The 20,937-nt window shown below is 43.3% G+C and overlaps 1 protein-coding gene across 6 annotated transcripts in view; it reads left to right on the top strand.

Moving 5' to 3' along the window:
- Nucleotides 1-6,390: 6,390 nt before the first annotated feature.
- Nucleotides 6,391-20,937, top strand: part of TMTC1 (transmembrane O-mannosyltransferase targeting cadherins 1) — a 264,322-nt gene continuing 249,775 nt past the window's right edge. For all 6 annotated transcript variants that reach the window (XM_057702301.1, XM_057702302.1, XM_057702307.1 and 3 more), the window contains exon 1: nt 6,391-6,838. In XM_057702301.1, coding sequence (XP_057558284.1) covers nt 6,537-6,838 — 302 coding nt within the window. In that variant the 5' untranslated portion in view covers nt 6,391-6,536. The remainder of the gene's footprint in view (nt 6,839-20,937) is intronic.

A 20,937-nucleotide genomic window follows, 5' to 3' on the forward strand; every position in this document is an offset into this window, starting at 1 on the left:
AGTCCCTTGTGTCCTGAACCTACTAATTTTTATTATGCCCAGACCCTCTAAAGAGACGGGCAGGAAGTGGACCTCAGGACCATCTGTGAGGTGAGGAATTTCTTAGCAAAATAATTTTTATGATTTAATAAAACATAAGTAAATGTTACACATTAAACACATTTAAACAAAATTTTACCGGACTGCATAGAACATAAAACACTTAATAGTGATGACTAATAAATATTTCATATAGAGCAGCCAACATTCAGATGCTTTGCGTTATTTGTTCTCTCTTTTTGAAAATAGTCATTAGTTTTGAGCCTCATCCCCTACAAACTGACAATCACACGTGAGTTCCTGAAGTTAATCCCCAGCAGCATTTACACAGTGGATCTAGGTTTTTATGGTTTTCTTTATTCATTTATCTCCCTCAGTCCCTTGCTCCCTCCTTCCTTCCTTCCTTCCTTCCTTCCTTCCTTCCTTCCTTCCTTCTTTTCGTTTTGTTTTCATTTATTTTTATAGGCTTTGAAGATTTTAAGTGGGGATAAAAAGAGAGTTTAACGTTACAGCTTTGGGGGTACCTATTGTTTCTTCCATCCTTCTTGGCTGACAGCTATTACATTTTTGAAAAGAAGAAATTTTGTATTAAAGAAAAATTTTAAAGTAGAAAAATAGTATTAAGGGGCATTTTGGGCACAGTCTCCACAGCAGTGCCCTCACTTCCGATACCAATTGCAAGTTTAGGGGGGGTTCCCAAAACCACCCCCAATTTCAATAATTTGCTAGAAATATTCACAGGATTCACTGAAAACTGTTATACTCAACGGCTCTGAATTATTATAGGGAAAGAATGCAGATGGAACTAAACAAGGAAAGAAGTGCACGGGGCAGAGTCCAGGAGAAATGCCAAGTGGCGCTCCTGTTGTCTCCTCTTCTAGAAGCCAGGACATGTCACACTCCTGGCATTAATGTGTCACAATATGTACGTTGACTGCCAACCAGGGAAGCTCACTGGAGGCTTTGGTACCCAGAGTTTTTATTGGGGCTTATCACATACTGCCTGGATGGCTGACCTATAAGCATCAGCCCCTCCCAGAGGTCAGGCTAATATCTTTGCTTTCTGGTTCCCCCAGAGGTCAGAACTGATACTGTGTGACCCACAGCTCTCATCATAACCTGCATTGTTAGGCTGTCTGGTACCCAAAGCCCCCAGCAAAGATCCCCCTGGCAGGCAGGATATTCCAGGGACCTAAAAATCTCTCTTAGTAGCCCAGAGAGAAGGCCGGAACTCTGTTTAGGTGAATTCCTCACTACACAAGTGTGATAAACTCCCTGCCCTGGCCCGTACTTATCACTAAAATTTAAAATGATGATACCAATAGCGGCCAATCTTATTTCATCCGAAATTGTGCCAGAGTCAACTCATACTAGTTCACAAAAACTGATTGTTAAATACTTAGGAATTTTGTAAGCTGGTTGTTAAATGCAGCCATTATAAAAAGTTTAGTTATATAAACTTACAATTATATAAATTAGATTAAACACAAAGATAATAAATGTTCAGAACTCATTTTCTAACGATTTTACTACATTTTACTATTAGTCTGCTTGTAATCTCATCTACATCTACTGTACCCGTGTGGTGAAAATTCTGTAGAATGTCATGCGTCTCTTCCCATCTCTGTGTTCAGTGCTGTTGCATTGGTAGAATGAAATCAACTGTGGTTAGAATATTTGCACCATGAAATTCAGCAAATGCTATGAATCAAGACTTTTTTGGGTACTGTTTAATTTTGAGAAGTATCTTTCTGTTGATCTAACTATTACTATTACTAGAGCTATTAATATTTTATAGGCTGTGACAACATTGGGATAAATTTCTGATAAATTATTTCAAAATGCAGTATTTCTAGAGCTGATGATTCTCATGGAATAATTTTTCTAAAAAAATTAACTCTTCATACAAATCAGTTTGTTGTAAGTCTGAAATTAATTTTAAATATAAATTTATATGATGGCATTTTAGTGTTTCCTCTATTTCCTGTAAGTTGTGGAACTTGTACAAGAAACTAAAAGTGACTTTTTGATTTGTATATAATTCAAATGTAAATTTAAAATATATGCAATTAAAATTTTATTCATACCAAAATACTGTTTTTCTGTTGTGCACAATAATCTTACATTTTAATTTCCACCTCTAAGACTATGGATATATGCTTTGCAATGTTGTGGTAGTTTTCAAAACTAGGGATTCTAGACTCTGAAGTCTAGGAAGTACTTCATATGCTTTATTGCAATGTACATGTGTATGCTTTTGTCTTGTAGTAATTTGTTAACAAAATTTATTGCCTGAGAGCCAGAAGTTGCAAGATTACAGATAATTTTTTATATTCTTCAGTTTTAATTCTGTGCAGATGCCATAGAGCTGCGCTCTAGGGATGGAAGGGAAGGCCAGTTTACCTCCAGCGGAACCCCTCCTCTCTCCTGGGGCTGCTGCCCCCGCTGCTGTCAACAATGCTGTCACTCGTCTGGGCCCAGGTCCGGGCACAGCCGTTCCCCAGATCACGTGGTACCCCAGAATGTCCCACATTTACCCTGCCAGGTGCTGGGTCAACTTCTTAGAGTGCATGCTGCCTGTCCTACCATAGCCCAAGAGGCGGTGGGGTAGGTATATTTCAGTTTCCTTTTTTTTTCCTTCTATTTTTCTGTATTTTCTTCAAGAACAGGTAATAGTTAAATAATTAAACAACTAAAGTCTATTTTTTGATATAAATGATGTTACTAGCGCTTTTCCTGAATTTCTGTCTTGTAACATTACATTTGACCTGCCAACTAAAGAATGTTGCCCACTATCCAGTTCTATAAAAAAATCAAGTAATTAGCCACTATAGTCACTGACCTACAATTCACCTTGAAAGGAATTCAGAGTGAATCTCAGGATGAGGCACTCTGTGCTCTGGGAAAACTGGCAGAACAAGCCCTCAGAAAGTTAGGTACCCTCAGAACATTCAATGAGCCGAAATTCTCGCATCTTCCCATATTTAGAAAAGCACTAAAATCATTTATTGAGAAATCTGTTCCTTGTGACTAGCAGTAGCCTTCTACAAAGATCTGTGCTTGATTGCACATACTTCTTTTTTTAAATTGATGACTTTTAATTTTTTAAATTTATTTTATTGGAGTATAGTTGATTTACAATGTTGTGTTAGTTTCTGCTGTACAGCAAAGTCAGTCAGTTAAACATATACATATATCCTCTCTTTTTTAGATTCTATTCCCAGATAGGTCATTACAGAGTAATGAGTAGAGTTCTCTGTGCTAGTCAGTAAGTTCTTATTAGTTATCTATTCTATTGAATATATATATAGTAGTGTGTATATGTCAATCTCAATCTCCCAATTTATCCCTCCCCCCTTTTCCTCCCTGGTAACCACGTTTGTTTTCTACACCTGTGACTCAACTTGTTTTGTAAGTAGGTGTATTTGTACCATTTGTGTAGATTCCACATATAAGCGACATGATATGATATTTCTCTTTCTCTGTCTGACTTCAGCACGTACTTCTCAGCCAAAAATCACGTGTACGTGGACCTCCCTCCTAGCTCTTCTGAGCAGTTCCTCAGAGCTATCTGAGAGCTATAGTCCTCAGTAAGTCCACAAATAAAACTAAAACCCACAGCTCTCACACTGTGAGTTTTTACTTCAGTCAACAGTTTCTTTATATCTGGGTAACTGAACAGGGTGTATTAGGCTGAAACTGCACAGTGGACAGTAATTTGAAATGTTTTATTAAATTATCTACTTGCCCTTGATTTATTTTCACTTGTGTCCTAATTTCTTTCAGAACTATGGTTCACTTTAATTTTCAAGAATGACCATGTATATAAGCCTCAGAAAGGCACTTCTGTAATAATTTGTTTTAAATTGTGCTGCCTGGACAGAGAGTGTCTTAGAGGGTAGTATTACTCTAATTAGAAATCCTTTAAAAATAATCAGAGACTAAGTAACAAGAGTTAATTTGCTTTTGGGCCTTTGTATTAGGCAGGATGAGTGCTTTACACCTTAAGAGAGAAGCAGAGGGATGATGAGTTGGCCTATCAGTGTAGACCTTCTATCTCTGACACCGACACTTATACACTGTTTTTCTGTAACACAGAACAGTATTGGATCAGGAAATGATGGGGCTGCAAAGGTACTGTTTACTTTTAAAAAGTGTTTCCTTATTGGTTTGTTCTTGAGAGGACTTGAGGTATCTCATTATTTTAAAGTATGTTAATCCAAATTCATCATCGAACTAAAGAGAATGGAGATGCCAGTCAGTCTAGAGCAAATCTGGATGAAACTCTCTGTGCTCAGAGACCTGGAATCCCACTTAGAAGTTTCCTTCATCTTTTCTCCCTTTTATTGTCTTTTTGGAGTCCAGCTTTGTCCTTCTTTATTTCTCTCTATTGTTACGGAGAATTCTGATACTTGTTTTCCTCTAAAAAAGAAAACAACTCAGAAAAGATGGGGAGGGCAGGCTGTGCCTCCTACAAGGGTGATTTAAGGGAGGAAATGTCTGATCTCTATAAAAATCTACAATTAGAGGCACTCTTTGGACTAAGATATTGTATCAACAAAGCCTCTATTAATTGTAGGTAAGGACTGATACATTGGCTTATTACATCTACTATTATTTCAGCAAGGACAAGTTCGCTCTTTTACTCAGCTATTAACTCAGAAAGTTGTTAAACTTTTATGGTGTTAATCTAACACACACATACACACACACAAACATACACAATTAGAGCAGCTCTGCCCATCCAGCTCAGTATTTAGCATATTGTAGCACAACCTATACTTTCACATATTTTTATTAAATTAACGGGGTCTGTCTATGAAAGCTACCCAGCGTTAAAAAGTTTTGATGCAAGGATGAACACATTTCTCAGTCATTAATTTCCAAGTCACTAAAAAACAAAGTGAAATGGATAAAACATCTTGACTTGGAATATACTCATCTTAATTCATTGAGTTTTCAATCGCTCAGATAGATCTTAAATTTTTAAAAAAATAAATTGGTGTCCTGAAGAGTCACACATTCAGTTAGTATAAGCCTTTTTTCCTACTTTAAAAAAGATTTATTTATTTATTTTAGATCATCGAAACTTTTAAGGGTTTTGGAAGGATGAGAATATGGCGAATTCTGTATATATTTCAAGTTTCTCTATCGGGATGTGTCAAATTCCTGGTGACTTCAATAATACACAGCAACAGAAATTTACAACGGCCCTCAAAGAGTTAACAGGTTTTCCAAACCTGGAGAAAATCATCACAAGGGTACACTTAGCTTATTTACATATAATTAGTGTTTTTTAAAAAAGAAAATAATCTTTTAGAGAAACAGGATGATGGGGAGCCAAAGTCAGAGGCCTTAGAGCAGTTTGGCTTTTGTTTTTGTTTCGAATCGTACTGATTTAGCGGGAAGAGTTCAAACACATTCACAGCGTAGGAAATAAGCAGACTCAAGCGATCCACTTAGACGTGAAGAAAAAGTAATTTGCTTAGCATCTCCCGGATTGTTTTAAGAGCTGTAGTAAAAAACGAGGAGAAATGCTTCAGAAGCCAATTCGGCGCCCAAACCCAAACCAAAAAATCGAACGTGAGACTTTCTACAAGGGCGAGCAGAGTAACGGCCGGCAAGAGGAGACAGCCGGGGCTCCTCGGAACAAACCGGGGCGGGGCGGGCAGGAAGCCCCGCCAGGGAGACCCTCTCTCGGCTCTGAGAAAGCCGCTTCGGAAGCGCCACTTCCCTGCGGTCTCCACCCCCGAGGCTGCCACCGCGGGACAGGGGGCGGTGGGGACGGAAAGCCCGGGAAGGACCCTGCGGAGGGGGCGGGGGAGCTCTGCCCGGGCGCCGCCGCGGCTGTGGTCCCCGGGGCCGAAAAGCCGGGGCGTCCCGGGCGGCGGCCGCACTGCTCGCTCCCGGAGGCCGGGCGGGCGGCGGGTTGAGGCTGCGCCCCTGCTAAGCGCGTCCGGGCCCGGGGCCTGAGGTGCCGCCAGGAGGCCCTCCTCCGAGCCCGCTGGGGGAGATGCTGGGGGGCGGAGAGCACCGCGGGCACAGCGGACAGGACCCCGGGTGCCCCTTCCCCGCCGCGCCGGGCAGCCCCGCGACCCCGCCCCACCTGCGCGCGGACTCTCGCCGCCCGGGACCGCGGCGCCGGGGGACTGAGCGCGCGCCCAGCCGGGGCGCGGGCGGAGGGTGCGGGGCGTGGGGGGGAGTGGCGCCGGTCCCGGGATTGGGGGGCGGAGGCGACCGCGAGCGGGGCATGCGCAGTGGGGCGGAGGAGGTGGCGATGGCCCCGGGAGGCGGGGGGACGGCTGTTTATTTGCTGCTGGGCCAACTCGGCGGCTCAGGCGGCGGCGGAGCGCGAGGCGCCGGCGGCCGGTCCAGCTGCCGCGGACCATGCCCGAGCCCGCCTCCGGGCAGCCGCCGCGCCGCGCCCGGGCCCCGGCCGGGGAGGATGCCAGACGCCCGGGAGAGGCCAGGGCGGAGGCGGCGACGGCGGCGGCGCGATGGTGGTGACCGGCTCTGCCCGAGGCGGCGGCGGGGACCGCGCGCCCTCCCGGCGGCGGGGCTGCGGACTCGCGCGGGCCGGGGCCGCGGCGCTGCTGGCCGGGGCGAGCTGCCTGTGCTACGGCCGCTCCCTGCGGGGCGAGTTCGTGCACGACGACGTGTGGGCGATCGTCCACAACCCCGACGTGCGGCCCGGCGCCCCGCTGCGCTGGGGCATCTTCGCCAACGACTTCTGGGGCAAGGGCATGGCCGAGAACACCAGCCACAAGTCCTACCGGCCGCTCTGCGTCCTCACCTTCAAGTGAGTCCCTACCCCCGAGCTCGCAGCAGCCGCCGCCGCTTCTCCTCACCCCCAACCCGGGCTGGGAGAAGTTGCGGGACTGGCTTGGGGGGCGTTTCTTTTCTTGCCGCCCCTTCCCCTCCACGCCTCCCTCCTTCCCAGGCTGCCCGCGCCCCTGTGCTCCGTGGTGCTCGGCCCCGCGTCTCCGGGCTCCCGGGGCGGTTAGGGAGGCGCGGGCTGCGAGTTGGGATCGACTTTCCCGAGCGTCTGCGCTCTTGGCGGGCTGGTCTCGGGGGCCAGGGCTGCGAAGGGACTGGGGGAGCCGCCTCCGCACACCTCGCCCCTGTGGGACCGGCGCGGGCCCCGCGAGCTCCGGGCGGGTGGCTGCGATGGTGAAGCTTCCAAGTTGGGGATTCGTGGGCGGCTGTTGGTCAGCTTTGCAGATGCGGAGTGCATCAGCTCCTTAGGAGGGGCGGGCTGCCGGGGCTGCGTGGGTTTGGGGAGGAGCAGGACCGCTGGCAGAGGTGCCCTCCCGACCCGCAGCCTCGGCTGCTCCGTGAGCCTCCGCTGTCTGCGGGAAGGGCTCGCGATTGAGGCTTTGAAAGCTGCAGAGCAAAGGAAGGCAGAAAAGCGTGGGATCCTCTGGGGATCCTGGCGTCCCAGCTGAAGTAGTTTTTCTTTTACAACCTCGGAGTCATGATTCAGCATTTTAGGTGTGAATAAGGTGCAAAGGGAAATGGAGAGAACGCCAGGTGTTTGCGGGCTGGAGTGTGTTCTTGAATTTAACAGAGGGCTACCTTCCGGTGGAAGGGGAGAACGGCTGATTCCAGGGAGGTGCTGGCTCGCGCGTCGCGAGCTTGACTCAACCCCTTATAATTTGGCTCAGCATTTAAGCTTGTAAATGTGCCGGACAAAACTGTTGAAGTAATATTGGTTCAGTATCATCAGCTTTTTAAGCCTTTTCCAGCGGGTGTAATATGAACTCGTCTTTATGGTATTGGCAGCCTTGGAAAGCCTGCCCAGACCTGGAGGCCGAGGGCTCTTGACAGATGACTGTTGACTTAGAAAAGGAAACCAGAGCGATTGGACTTAATTATTCAACTGAAAGTTGAATGTTTTAAGGCGGGTGAGGAAATTACACATTTAACTCCGAAGAGAGTATTTTATAAACATTTATCCTATTGGAAAGTGGTTTTGTTTTTCAGCTGAAGGATAACCTCAGCTAATAAGTTGCTCAGTCCTGTTTTTTTAACCTAAATGTTTCTTAAAATGGCATATTCTTAGGTGGCACAACATGTGTGTAACTTCTAAATCGACCTGCTTTTTCATTTATGACGGAGAGATTTGTTGGTTGATTTAAGGTGTGGAAGCTCATAGCATGAGGTGTGCTGGGCTTGTAACAGCCACGGAGACCATCTAGGTCCCTGCTCTGAACATGTTCGGTATACAAAGATCAGGGTCAAATGCCTGTGCCCACGTGGTGGAGGGTGGGGAAGAGTATCTTCACTTCTTGACTTTGTAAAAAAAATTTTTTTTGTTTTTAAATTCGTATAGGAGGTGGCAAGGACAGAAGAGAGAGGAGGGGAGGAAAGGAATAGACAGTGAGGCAAGGCCATTGATGAGGAGGAAAGCAGGTGTTGGGCAGAACAGGGCAAAGGGGAAGGAAAACTGAGGGAGCAGGGGGCCACTCTTCACTTGTGATGCTCACTGGTTATAAACAGCAGCCTGGTTGCTAAGAGGCATTGCTCTTTGTAGAGTGTATCTTACGGGCTGTGTAAGATATACTTTTTTTTTTTTTTCCTGAGAAGATTGAGTTGCAGATCCTGAGTGCAACAGAGCACTGACTGGAAAGGAATAGTGCCTCTTTGGAAAGGGAAATTTAACTAATCTTTCTGTACTCACAGGCATTGATTTGCGTAAGACGTGGAGGCTTTCTCATCACAGTCACCAGAGGTGAAACTGCATCTTCTAGTGCAATAGCATGAGGCTGGGCATGTATAAGGGATGACATTAACAATGCTAGGCCCACACAACTCTGAAAATTGTTACAAGGAGGGACAGAAAATCACATTTGTTAACTATTCACTGTGAACCAAACATTGGTCTGGGAACTTTACATAGGTCCTCTCTTTATGATTTTTATTTGGATAATTGGTGAAAACAAAGTGGCCTTTGAAATATGTGCAGACTGCCTTAACCGTATTCTTAAGCTTGTTTGAGCAAAAATGTTTAGAATTTAAAACATTCAATTAATAATTAATTAATTAATATTTTGTAAGAACACCTAACATGAGATCTACCATCTTAAATTTTTAAGCGCCCAGTATAGTATTGCCAGCTATAGGCACCGTGTTCTACAGCAGTTCTCTCACACTAGTATAGTTGAAACTATATACCTGTTGAACAGCAACTCTTGGTGCCCTCTCCCTTCACCCTGCCCTTGGCAACCACTGTTTTACTATCTGTTTCTCTGAGTTTGGCTATTTTAGATACCTCACAGAAGTGGACTTCTGCAACTGGCTTATTTCCCATAGCATAATGCTCTCCAAGTTCTTCTATGTTGTTGCACATTGAAGGATTTCCTCCTTTTTAAGGCTGAATAGTATTACATCATGTATATGTATATCACTTTTCTTTATCCGTTCATCTGGCGATGGACACTTAAGTTGTTTTTATATCTTGGTTATTGTGAATAATGCTGCGATGAACGCAGGAGTGCATATATCTCTTAAAGATCCCGATTTCGATCCAGAAGTAGGATTGCTGAATCATATGATAATTGTATTTTTAATTTTTTGAGGAGCGTCTATCCTGGTTTCCATAGTGGCTGCCCCATTTTACTTTCTTGCCAATAGTGTACAAGGATTTCAAATTTTTCACATTCTTGCCATTGCTTACCTTTTTTTTTTCCCCATAAAAGCCAACCCAACAGGAATGAGGTTATATCTCATTGTGGTTTTGATTTGCATGATTAGCACATGATTTGCGTTTTTTTTGTTTTTTGTTTTTTAAAGCTCTTTATTGGAATATAATTGCTTTACAGCATAATTAGATTTTGATGATCAGTGACGTTAAGCATCTTTCCATGTACCGGTTGGCCATTTGTATGTCTTCTTTGGAAAAATGTCCAGTCAAGTTCTTTGACCATTTTAAAATCAGGTTATTTAATTTCTTTTTTTTTAAGTTGTAGGAATTCCTTATACTTCTTAGATATTAATAACATATCAGATATTTGGTTTGCAAATATTTTCTCTTATTCTGTAGGTTGCCTTTTCACTCTGTTGATTTGTTTCCTTTGCTGTGCAAAGGCTTTTAAGTTTGATATAGTCCCACTTGTCTAATTTGATTTTATAGTTTGTACTTTTATCATATCTAAGAAACCATTGCCAAGCCTAACATCATGAAGTTTTTCCTCTATGTTTTTCTTTTAGGAGTTTTACAGTTTCAGGTCTTACATTTAAAGTTTTAATACATTTGGGCTGATTTCTGTGTATGTTATAAAATAGGGGTCTAATTTCATTCTTTTGCATGTGGATAACCATTTGTCAAAAAGACTATCCTTTCCCCATTGGGTATTCTTGGAACCCTTGTCAAAGATCATTTGACCATATATATGTGGGTTAATTTCTGTATTCTTTTTCATTGGTCTATATGTCTGTTTTTATGCCAATAGTGTACTGTTTTAATTACTGTAACGTTGGAATATATTGTGCAGTCAGAAGTGTGGTGCTTTCAACTTTGTTCTTCTTGATCTATTCAGGATGTTTTGTGGTCAATATGAAATTTATGATTTTTTTCTTTTTCTTTAAAAAATGCCTTGGGATTTTGATAAGGAGTACATTGAATCTATAGATCGCTTTGGGTGATATGGACATTTTAACAATATTAAGTCTTCGCATTCATGAACATGGGATGTCTTTACATTTATTTGTGTGTTCTTTAATTTCTCTCATCAGTGATTTGTAGTTTTAAGTGTATACGTTTTTCATCTCTTTGGTTAACTTTGTTCCTAAGTATTTTATTCTTTTTGGTGCTATAGTAAATGAGATTGTTTCCTCAATTTTGTATGATTCATTCTTTGTGTATAGAAATATAGTTGATCTTTGTTGATATTTGTATTCTGCAATTTTACTGAATTTGTGTATTAGTTCTGATAGATTTTTGGTGGCGTCTTTAGGGTTTTCTACATAGAAGATCATGTCATCTGTAAACAGATAATTTGGCTTCTTTCTTTCTGATTTAGGTGCCTTCTATTTCTTTTCTTTGCCTAATTGCTCTGCCTAGGACTTCCAGTTCTATGCTGAATAGAAGTGACAAGAGTGGGCATTCATGCCTTGTTTCTGACTTTAGCGGGAAAGTTTTCAGTTTTTCACTTTTGAGTATGATGTTAGCTGTGGGCTATTCATTAATCTTCTTTATTATGTTGAGATAAATTCCCTATAAATTTAGTTTGTTGAGAGTTTTTTACCATTGAAGTGTGCTGAATTTCATCGTGTTTTTTTCTGCATCTATTTATGATGATCATGTGATTTTTATTGTTTGGTTTGTTAATGTAGTGTATCACATTAACTGTATTGTGTGTGTTAAACCATCTATACATCCCAGTGATAAAACCCACTTCATGGTGTATGATTTTATTTTTAATGTGTTGTTGAATTTGGTTTGCTAGTATTTTGTTGTGAATTTTTGCATCTGTGTTCATCAGGGAAATTAGCCTATATTTTTCTTTTCTTGTAGTATGTTTATATGCTTTGCAAACCCATTTTTTAAAAAAACACTTTTAATTTTGAGATAATTGTACATTCCCATTCAGCTGTAAATAATAATATAGAAATCCCTCATTTCCTTTATCCATTTTCCCTGGTGGTAACATCTTGTGTTAACTGTAGTACACAGTCACAACCAGGGAGTTGACCTTGATACAATCCACAGCTTTTATTCAGGTTTCACCAGTTTTACACATATTCTTTTTCTTTTTCTTTTTGTCGAATGTATATTTAGTCTATGCAGTTTTATCACGTGAGCCTACCATCACAGTCAAGATATAGAACAGTTCTATCACAGAGAACCTTCATGTTTTCCTATCATAGCTATAGACACCTAATCAATAAAAACAGTCAATATGTACTTCATCTCTATAATTTTGTCATTTCAGAAATGCTCCATTTAAAACCATAGCAGGTGTAACCTTTGAGTTTTTGCACTCAGAATAATTCTCTGAAGTTTATTCAGATCATTGCATGTATCAATAGTTTGTTCCTTTTCATTGCTCAGTAATATTCCGTTGAATGGGTGTATCACAGTGTGTTTAGTCATTCAGATGTTAAGGGACATCTGGGTTGTTTCCAGTTTTTAGATGTTAGAAATAAAGCTGCAACAGACATTCATTTGCAGGTTTTTATCTGAGCATCACTTGTTGTATCTCTGGGATAAATGTTCAGGAGTACAGCTGCTAGGTCATATGGTAGTTGCATGTTTAGTTTTTTAAGAAACTGACAAACTGTTTTGCATCCATCCTGTCAGCAGTGTATGTATAATCATTTCTCCACTTCCTCACCAGACTTGGTATTGTCACTGTTTTTTATTGTAGCCATTCTAGTAGGTGTGCAGTGACATCTCATTGTGGCTTTAATTGGCGTTTCCCTAATGGCTGATGGTGTTACATATGTTTTCATGTGTCTGTCTTCTGTATGTCCTTTTTGTTAAACTTTCTCTTCATATTTTTTGTCAATTTCTAAAGGGATTTTTTTTTTTTTAAATATTGAGTTTTGTGATTTCCTTATGTATTCTAGATATAAATCCTTCATCAGATATGTGGTTGGTAAATATTTCCTCCTACTCTATAGCTTGGCTCTTCACCTTCTTCACAGGGTCTTTCCCAGTACAAAACTCAAACTGATATTTTTATTAAAAGTAGATTATTGTGACTCCCTCTTGCAAAAGCACCGGAATTACAACTAACTGCTGAACAGTCATCGACAGAAAGACACTAGAACTCACCAAAAAAGACACCCCACATCCAGAGACAAAGGAGAAGCCGCAATGAGATGGTAAGAGGGACGCAATCACGTTAAAATCAAATCCCATAAATGCTGGGTGGGTGACTCACAAACTGGAGAACAGTTATACTGCAGAAGTCCACCCACTAATGTGAGGGTTCTGAGCCCCACGTCAGGCTTCCCAACCTGGGAGTCCAGCAACAGGAGGAGGAATCCCCAGAGAATCAGACCCTGAAAGCCAGCGGGATTTGATTGCAGGATCTCCACAGGACTGGGGGAAACAGACTCCACTCTTGGAGGGCACACAAAACAGTGTACTCACCAGGACTCAGGGGGAAGGAGCAGTGACCCCATAGGAGACTGAACTAGACCTGCCTGCTGGTTTTGGAGGGTTGCCTGCAGAGGTGGGGGGCAGCTGTGGCTCACTGAGGAGACGGGAGCACTGGTGGCAGGCGTTCTGGGAAGCGCTCATTGGTGTGAGCCCTTCCAGAGTCCACCATTAGCCCCACCAAAAAGCCTGTAGGCTCCCGTGCTGGGTAGCCTCAGGCCAAATAACCAACAAGGTGGGAACACAGCCCCACCCATTGGCAGACAAGCAGATTAAAGTGTCACTGAGCTTCACCCACCCAGCCCTACCCATCATCAATTCCTCCCATCATCAGTTCCTCCCATCAGGAAGCATGCACAAGCCTCCTAGGTAGCTTCCTCCACAAGAGGACAGACAGCAGTATCAAGCAGTATCAGCAGTATTTCGTCTAGTGGAACTGAAAACCACAGCCACAGAAAGATAGAGAAAATGAAAAAGCAGAGGACTTTGTACCAGATGAAGGGACAGGATAAAGCCCCAGAAAAACAACTAAATGAAGAGGAGATAGGCACCCTTCCAGAAAAAGAATTCAGAATAATGATAGTGAACATGATCCAGGACTTTGAAAAAAGACTGGGTGCAAAGATCAAAAAGTTTACCGAAGACCTGGAAGAATTAAAGAACAAACAAACAGAGATATGCAACACAATAACTGAAATGAAAAATACACTAGAAGGAACCAATAGCAGATGAACTGAGGCAGAAGGGTGAATAAGTGATCTGGAAGACAGAATGGTGATAATCACTGATGCAGAAAAGAATAAAGAAAAAAGAATGAAAAGAATTGAAGACAGCCTAAGAGACCTCTGGGACAATGTTAAACGCACCAACATTTGGATTATAGGGGTCCCAGAAGGAGAAGAGAGAGAGAAAGGACCCAAGAAAATATTGGAAGAGATGATAGTTGAAAAACTTCCCTAACATGGGAAAGGAAATAGCTACCCAAGTCCAGGAAGTGCAGAGAGTCCCAGGCAGGATAAACCCAAGGAGAAACACGCCAAGACGTGTAGTAGTCAAATGGACAAAAATTAAAGACAGAGAAAAGTTATTAAAAGCAACCAGGGAAAAAGGACAAATAACATACAAGGGAACTCCCTTAAGGGTTACAGCTGATTTCTCAGCAGAAACTCGGCAAGCCAGAAGGGAGTGGCATGATATATTTCAAGTGTTGAAAGGGAAGAACCTACAGCCAAGAATACTCTACCCAGCAAGGATCTCCATCAGATTTGACAGAGAAATCAAAAGCATTACAGACAAGCAACAGCTAAGAGAATTCAGCACCACGAAACCAGCCTTACAACAAATGCTAAAGGAACTTCTCTCAGCGGGAAACATAAGAGAAGAAAAGGACCTACAGAAACAAAAACAAAACAATTAAGAAAATGGTAATAGGAACATCCATATCAATAATTACCTTGAATGTAAATGGACTAAATGCACCAACCAAAAGACACAGACTGGCTGAATGGATACAAAAGCAAGACCCATATATATGCTGTCTCCAAGAGACCCACTTGAGACCTAGGGACACATACAGACTGAAAGTGAGGGGATGGAAAAAGATATTCCATGCAAATGAAAATCAAAAGAAAGCTGGAGTAGCAATACTCATATCAGATAAAATAGACTTTAAAATAAAAAATGTTACAAGAGACAAGAAAGGACATTACATAAAGATCAAGGGATCCATCCAAGAAGAGGAGATAACAATTATAAATATATATGCACCCAATATAGGAGCACCTCAATACATAAGGCAGATGCTAACAACTATGAAAGAGGAAATGCAAGGCAGAAATAGAGACACAGATGTAGAGAACAAACACATGGACACCAAGTGGGGAAAGCAGGGAGGGTTGGTGGGGAATGAATTGAGAGATTGGGACACCAAATTGTACACTCTAAATATATGCTGCTTATTGTCTGTTAACTGTATCTCAGTAAAAGTTCTTTAAATAAAAATAGTAGTTTATTGTTTTCGATTAAGGAGTGAATGTCACACATATTGACTGCTAGAAATTCCCTTAAGAATAAACAATAAATAAAAAACTTATTTATTCAAAAAAATGTGTAACGCTTTTTTTTTTTTTTTAATTAAAAAATTTTTTTGGCCACACCACAGGGCATGTGGGCTCTTAGTTCCCCAACCAGGGATTGAACCTGTGCCCCCTGCAGTGAAGTCTTAACCACTGGACTGCCAGGGAAGGCACCGTAATACTTGCTATTATAAAGGTCCTTGCTTGGGTAGAAAGATACTATTCACTGTTTTTCTCACATAAGAAATGGGCTGAAGTTGAAGTGAGAAAATAGATTATTAGAATGTCTGTTTTTGTCAGTTTGGAGGGCAGGGCACAATGGAAAGTGAAGGCAGCTTATGAAGATGTGGTGGCTTTGTACCATATCAATGTAGCTAACTGGACCTGCCACTTAGAAATTCCTTTCCTGTGTTGTACTGGGCGAGAGTTGGACAGGAGAAATTTCTTTGAGGTTTGGAAAGTGAAAGTGAAGTTGTTACTGACCAGGGTTCTTGGCCTCCTTAATCAATAGAAATTGATCAGAGGTCAGACAAATTCAGGCAAGGCTTGATTGGGGTTCCTCTGTGGGGGGGCAATGAGAACAAGCAACAGGTTCCCTTGCTTGTTCTCACTCCCGGAGGTGGGGTGAGGGTAAGGGTGTGTCCAGGGGTGGGGCCAGAGGGGTGGCTTAGGTGGCCCCCCTCCGTTAAGTGGTGTGTGCAGGGGGCACGCGCAGGGCTCTTCAAAAGTGGCAGTTGGGTTTTTGGTCTCTTTGTATCTTTTGCCCAGAATTTGCCCTAACTGAGCACGCAGGCTGCTACTTTTAGTCCCATATAGCTTCTTTGTATTTTGTTGCTCAAGGAGAGGTGTTTCCAGGTGCAAGGATTGCAGCGCTTCTGCGAAGGCTCCCAGGTCCCAGCCTGCCTCAAAGTGGCCATGTTCGCCAAGTGCACTCCTGCTGCTCACTGCTGGAAAGCCAAGACTTGAGAGGCAAGGTTGGTGGAAAGGAAAGTTTGCTTTATTTTGGAGGTGGCACCTGGAGGAGAAGGTGGACCCATGTCCAAAGGCCAACTGCCCACTGACAATCCGCGGACAAGAGCTTTTACAGGGGTGTTTCAGGGATGTATAGGCGGCGGGGAGGGGGCTACGTGCAGGAACAGCACAGTCAGCTCTGACAGTCACCGTGAAATTGGTCATGCGCTGGTGGTCAGATCAGGGTCATCTTGCTTTAAATACACTTAGTCTTCAGTTCCAGGGTCGGTTTGTTCCCGTTTCTTTGAGGCCATTTCTGGGAATTGTGGTGGTTTATGTCATGGTTACGGTCTGGTCATCACGTAGTTAACTTCTTCCGCCTGGTGGGGGTTTCAGTATTTACGAAACAGCTCAAAGGATATGGCTCAGAATGTTGTCTGTAGCCCTTGAGGAGGAACTAAAGGCCCTTGACTTTGTTTAATGACTAAACTATTATTAAGTCTTGTTTGACAGCTTTTCCTTTGCTTCTGCATTTTCTCATTTCTCTGATTAAATATTTTCTTTGACTCAAGGTTTTCTGCAGACAAAAGGCAGCTGGAGGACATGGGGGCGGGGGGGGGATCTGTCCTGGGAAGGCCACGTAGGGTCCTGCTCTGTAGCAGCCCTGTCCCCACTCAGTAGGTGGGTGTAGGTTTTCGTGTGTCACAGCTCACCGCTGTCCCGGGCTTGCTGCGTAACCTGCTGTGGTGTGCAACAGTAGTTGATTCTGGAGCTCTTCCGGAATTCTGCAGCTCTCCTTTAGCCACTTGGAATCACAGTACAGGTGTGTGTGCAGCTCTGTGGAGACTGCTGGCCTATTTGCGAGCCACTCCCAACGTTCAGGTTGGAGCCTATGAGGCTGCAAGAAACAGAAGTGTATTCTAGTTCATCTTTGGGGGTTCCAGCCCCTCCCTCCTTTCCTCTACTTCAAGCCCATCCTTCCTTCTTGAATGCCTGCCCTGCTGGCTTTCCACTTGCTGTAGACACAGTAGCCGCAGCCTCGCATAGGCTATTTAAGGAGTTCTGTGATTGTGAAAGGTCACATCTCTGTAGCAGATTCCTTCTGCTGTATCATTCCTGATGGTTCTGCTTCTCTGATCAAACTTTAACTGATACAAATGATCATTTCTTTGTGTTGCTTGAAGTGAATTTAGAATTCTAATGAATTTCTGTCTCTAGTCAAATCTATTCAGCCTTTTCATAATCTCATTTCCAAGAGCACACAGGAATATTTTTGGACTGTTGTAGCGCAGGATCAAAACATCTGTGAAAACTTAATCTGCAGCAGTAACCTTTTTTATTTTCCTTCTTTACCCTTCACTGGCCTTGATGTGTTTTTAACTCTGGAACCAGGAGAAGCACATTAAGTCACTTTGTAGACACTGAACTGACACAGAACCAAACCTCATAATGCCCATAATCCCCACCTTGAAAAATGGTCTTGCTTGATATAAAAGATGCTTAGTTTTTTAAATTTTATTTCCTCCCTCCCCCTTTCTCTTGAGAAGAAGCTCCTGCTGGATGGTTAGCAGTGCCATTCCATATCAAGAAGCAAGGAGGGGACTTCCCTGGTGGTGCAGTGGTTAAGAATCTGCCTGCCAATGCAGAGGATGAGGATTCGATCCCTGGTCTGGGAAGTTCCCACACGCCATCGAGCAACTAAGCCCGTGCACCACAACTATTGAGCCTGTGCTCTAGAGCCCGAGAACCACAACTGTTGAAGCCCGAGAGCTCTAGGGCCCGCATGCCACAACTACTGAAGCCCGTGACGCCTAGAGCCCATGCTCTGCAACAAGAGAAGCCACCGCAAGGGGAAGCCCCTGCACCACAATGGATAGTAGCCCCTGCTCGCCACAGCTAGAGAAAGCCCTTGTGCAGCAACGAAGACCCAATGCAGCCAAAAAAAAAAGAAGCAAGGAGAAGCTTCCTTCAACAAGAAAGGACCAGTGGTTTTTCCATGTTAAAGATGGGGAAGTGAAGGCAAATTAAATGACCTTGATTCCCTTTCCATGTTTAGGCTATTAAATCATAGTATTCTACTAGCTTGCTATGAAGTTTTATTTTATTGAAGGCTTCTGATGGTAATATAAATCAGATGACTGAAGGTGGGTGGTTTAAAATGTCAAGAGTTAAAAAATAGATTATCTTAATATGTGTAGCTGTAAGGCTTTGCAACATTTTCATGTTTGGATCTTGAGAGTTTTTTTTTGCATCAATTTGCACCTTTTGGTCACAAATGATGTGTCAGCCATGAAAATCACCTCTAACTCCTATGCCCCAAACCTAAAAGAAGTGGAGGCATGTTCCTTTTGGTTCTGTTCCTTTTGATTTGACCTCTATGGGAGTTCATTTTGACATGGTCTGTTGCTACAAGACTCATAATTTTGTTTTCTAAGTCTGTGACAGGAGACAAGTGAAGACTGTTTAGGATGTTTGACTAGATTGTCTAGGATGTTCAGTGATGAATGTAGCTAAGGAAAAATGTACTTGAAGGCAATAAAGATTTTATAGAGAAAAATGAAAGAAAAAAAAAAAGGCCTCTGAAAATTTCATGCCAAACTAAAGTTATCTTAGAAACCCAAAGAGGAGGAGATTATGATCCTTGCCTGTTAGGATGTGCTTTAGACTGAGATAGCCTTTATACCACAGTCTGGTTGGTGGTGTAAGAGGGATGGAAAATGAGAGGAACATATTTCTGTATTATGAGAGAGTTTTTTTAAGTTAATGAATTAATTAATTTATATATTTATTGGCTGCGTTGGGTCTTTGTTGTGCTCCGGCTTTTTCTAGTTGCGGCGAGCGGGGGCTACTTTTCATTGCGTTGCTTGGGCTTCTCAGTGCGGTGGCTTCTCTTGTGGAGTGCTGTCTCTAGGCACACAGGCTTCAGTAGTTGTGGCACGCAGGCATAGTTGCTTCTCGGCATGTGGGATCTTTCCTGACCAGGGATTGAACCCGTATCCCCTGCATTGGCAGGCGGATTCTTAACCACTGTGCCACCAGGGAAGCCCCATGAGGGTGTTTATAGATGATTTCCTCAAATCAGTGAAGGCTTGGAAAACATCTTCTGCTTCAGCAGTCTTTTTTTTTTTTTTTTTCTTTTTTAATTAAGAATGTTTTTTTCTATCATCCTTTGGAGTTACATTCATGGTTTTCCTAACTTTGAAATACATAATCACCCCACTTAAAGAGGAGGGTGAGGAGTGCTTGATCATGCCTCAGTGATGGCAGGGTTCCTTTTCTAAATGATAGGAGATGGTTTCTGTTGTAGGAGGCCCTGTTTGATCTGACCCCCGCCGTGTCTCTGACCACTAGTCTGTCCGTCTCTACCTCATCCTACCTATGCCAGCATTCTCGAGTCTGTGTTCCTGGTAGAGGCCACAGCTGCTGCCGCCAGGGGCCTCTGCACTTGCTTCTTCTCCCTGGAATGCTCTTCCCCTGCTCTGTGCATGCCTTCCCCTCTCACCACCTTCAGTCTCTGCTCAAATGTCACTTCATCACAATGGCCTTCCCTGGCCATCCGATCTAAAAATAGCGGATGCTTCTCCGTGTTTTATCCTTCTTCTCCTTCTTGTGGTGTGCTCCAAGGAACAAAGAACAAGATAAACTCAAAGGGCCAGTATTGCCCGAACAGAGAGTTACAGGACTCCTATCCCTCTGTCGCAGTGTAACCACTGCAATGTCCCAGAGCCCTCCTGAGCAGCAGGCCCTGTCCCTTCCGCATCCCATATATGGAAGGATATTTGCCCCCTTCTTCTCCCGCTCAGCACACTAAAAGTATACCTACTCTGCCCAGTCAGCAGATAACTGCAGGTTCCCTGGTTATAAAAACAGGCAGGCAACCCATGCTCATGGTCGACTTTCCCTGGCTTCCAGGAAGTTGGCCGGCTGTTCTCGCAGCATCCCTTCTCTCTAATAGACTCTGTCTTCCTTGCATTCTGCCTTGTGTCTGGAAATTCTTTTCCAACACGCGCTCGGACCACAACACTGCTCTCCTAACCTCTTTGCCTCGGTAGCCCTCGTTGTTATCTGGCATCACCTATCATTGTGGCTTTTTATCTCTTCTCACTACTGTGTGAACTCCACGAGGTGAGTTTTAAGCACCTAGCATAGTGCCTGGCATGTACCGTAGGGGCTAGGTGAATTACTGGTTAAAGAATGAAGGAATCAGTCATGTGTGTGAATGCCTGACTGCTTCAGGTAAACATTTAGGTAGGGGTACACCTTTATAATGCAGAGGGAGACGTCTGCTGGACCTGTTTCTTGGCTTATGTATCTTTTCTCTTCGTCTGTCAAAGAGAAAAGTGGAAGCAGGCAAGGAATTTGCGGGACACACACAGAGAGTTCCAGTGGCCCTGCTTACTGGGAGGTTAAGGGGCAGCTTGGGTCCGGAAAGGGGCAGTGTTGCTCTGTTGAGACTGTGACCCTCTGTGGAGAGTGAGATCTTTAGCATTTAGGGACCACGCGCTTGTGTGCTGTGTTGAAGCGTAATGGTTGGGGTGCCTGCTGTACACTTTAAGGCTGGACACAGCAGCCTCACCTTCTGAGGCAAACCCCAGAATTACACAGGGTTCTCTCTGCACCCTGCTTTCAGGGGAGCAAAAGGTCTTCCATGCCAGTGTCCTGCTATCTGTAAGGTAAGGTCATTTTCTTTTTCCAGTCAATGAGATAGACATGAAATACTTGGAAATATTGGATTAAATGAAGTATAAGGACCTGAAAATACTTTCT

Source organism: Hippopotamus amphibius, chromosome 12, assembly GCF_030028045.1.
Source record: "Hippopotamus amphibius kiboko isolate mHipAmp2 chromosome 12, mHipAmp2.hap2, whole genome shotgun sequence".
NCBI lineage: Eukaryota > Metazoa > Chordata > Mammalia > Artiodactyla > Hippopotamidae > Hippopotamus > Hippopotamus amphibius.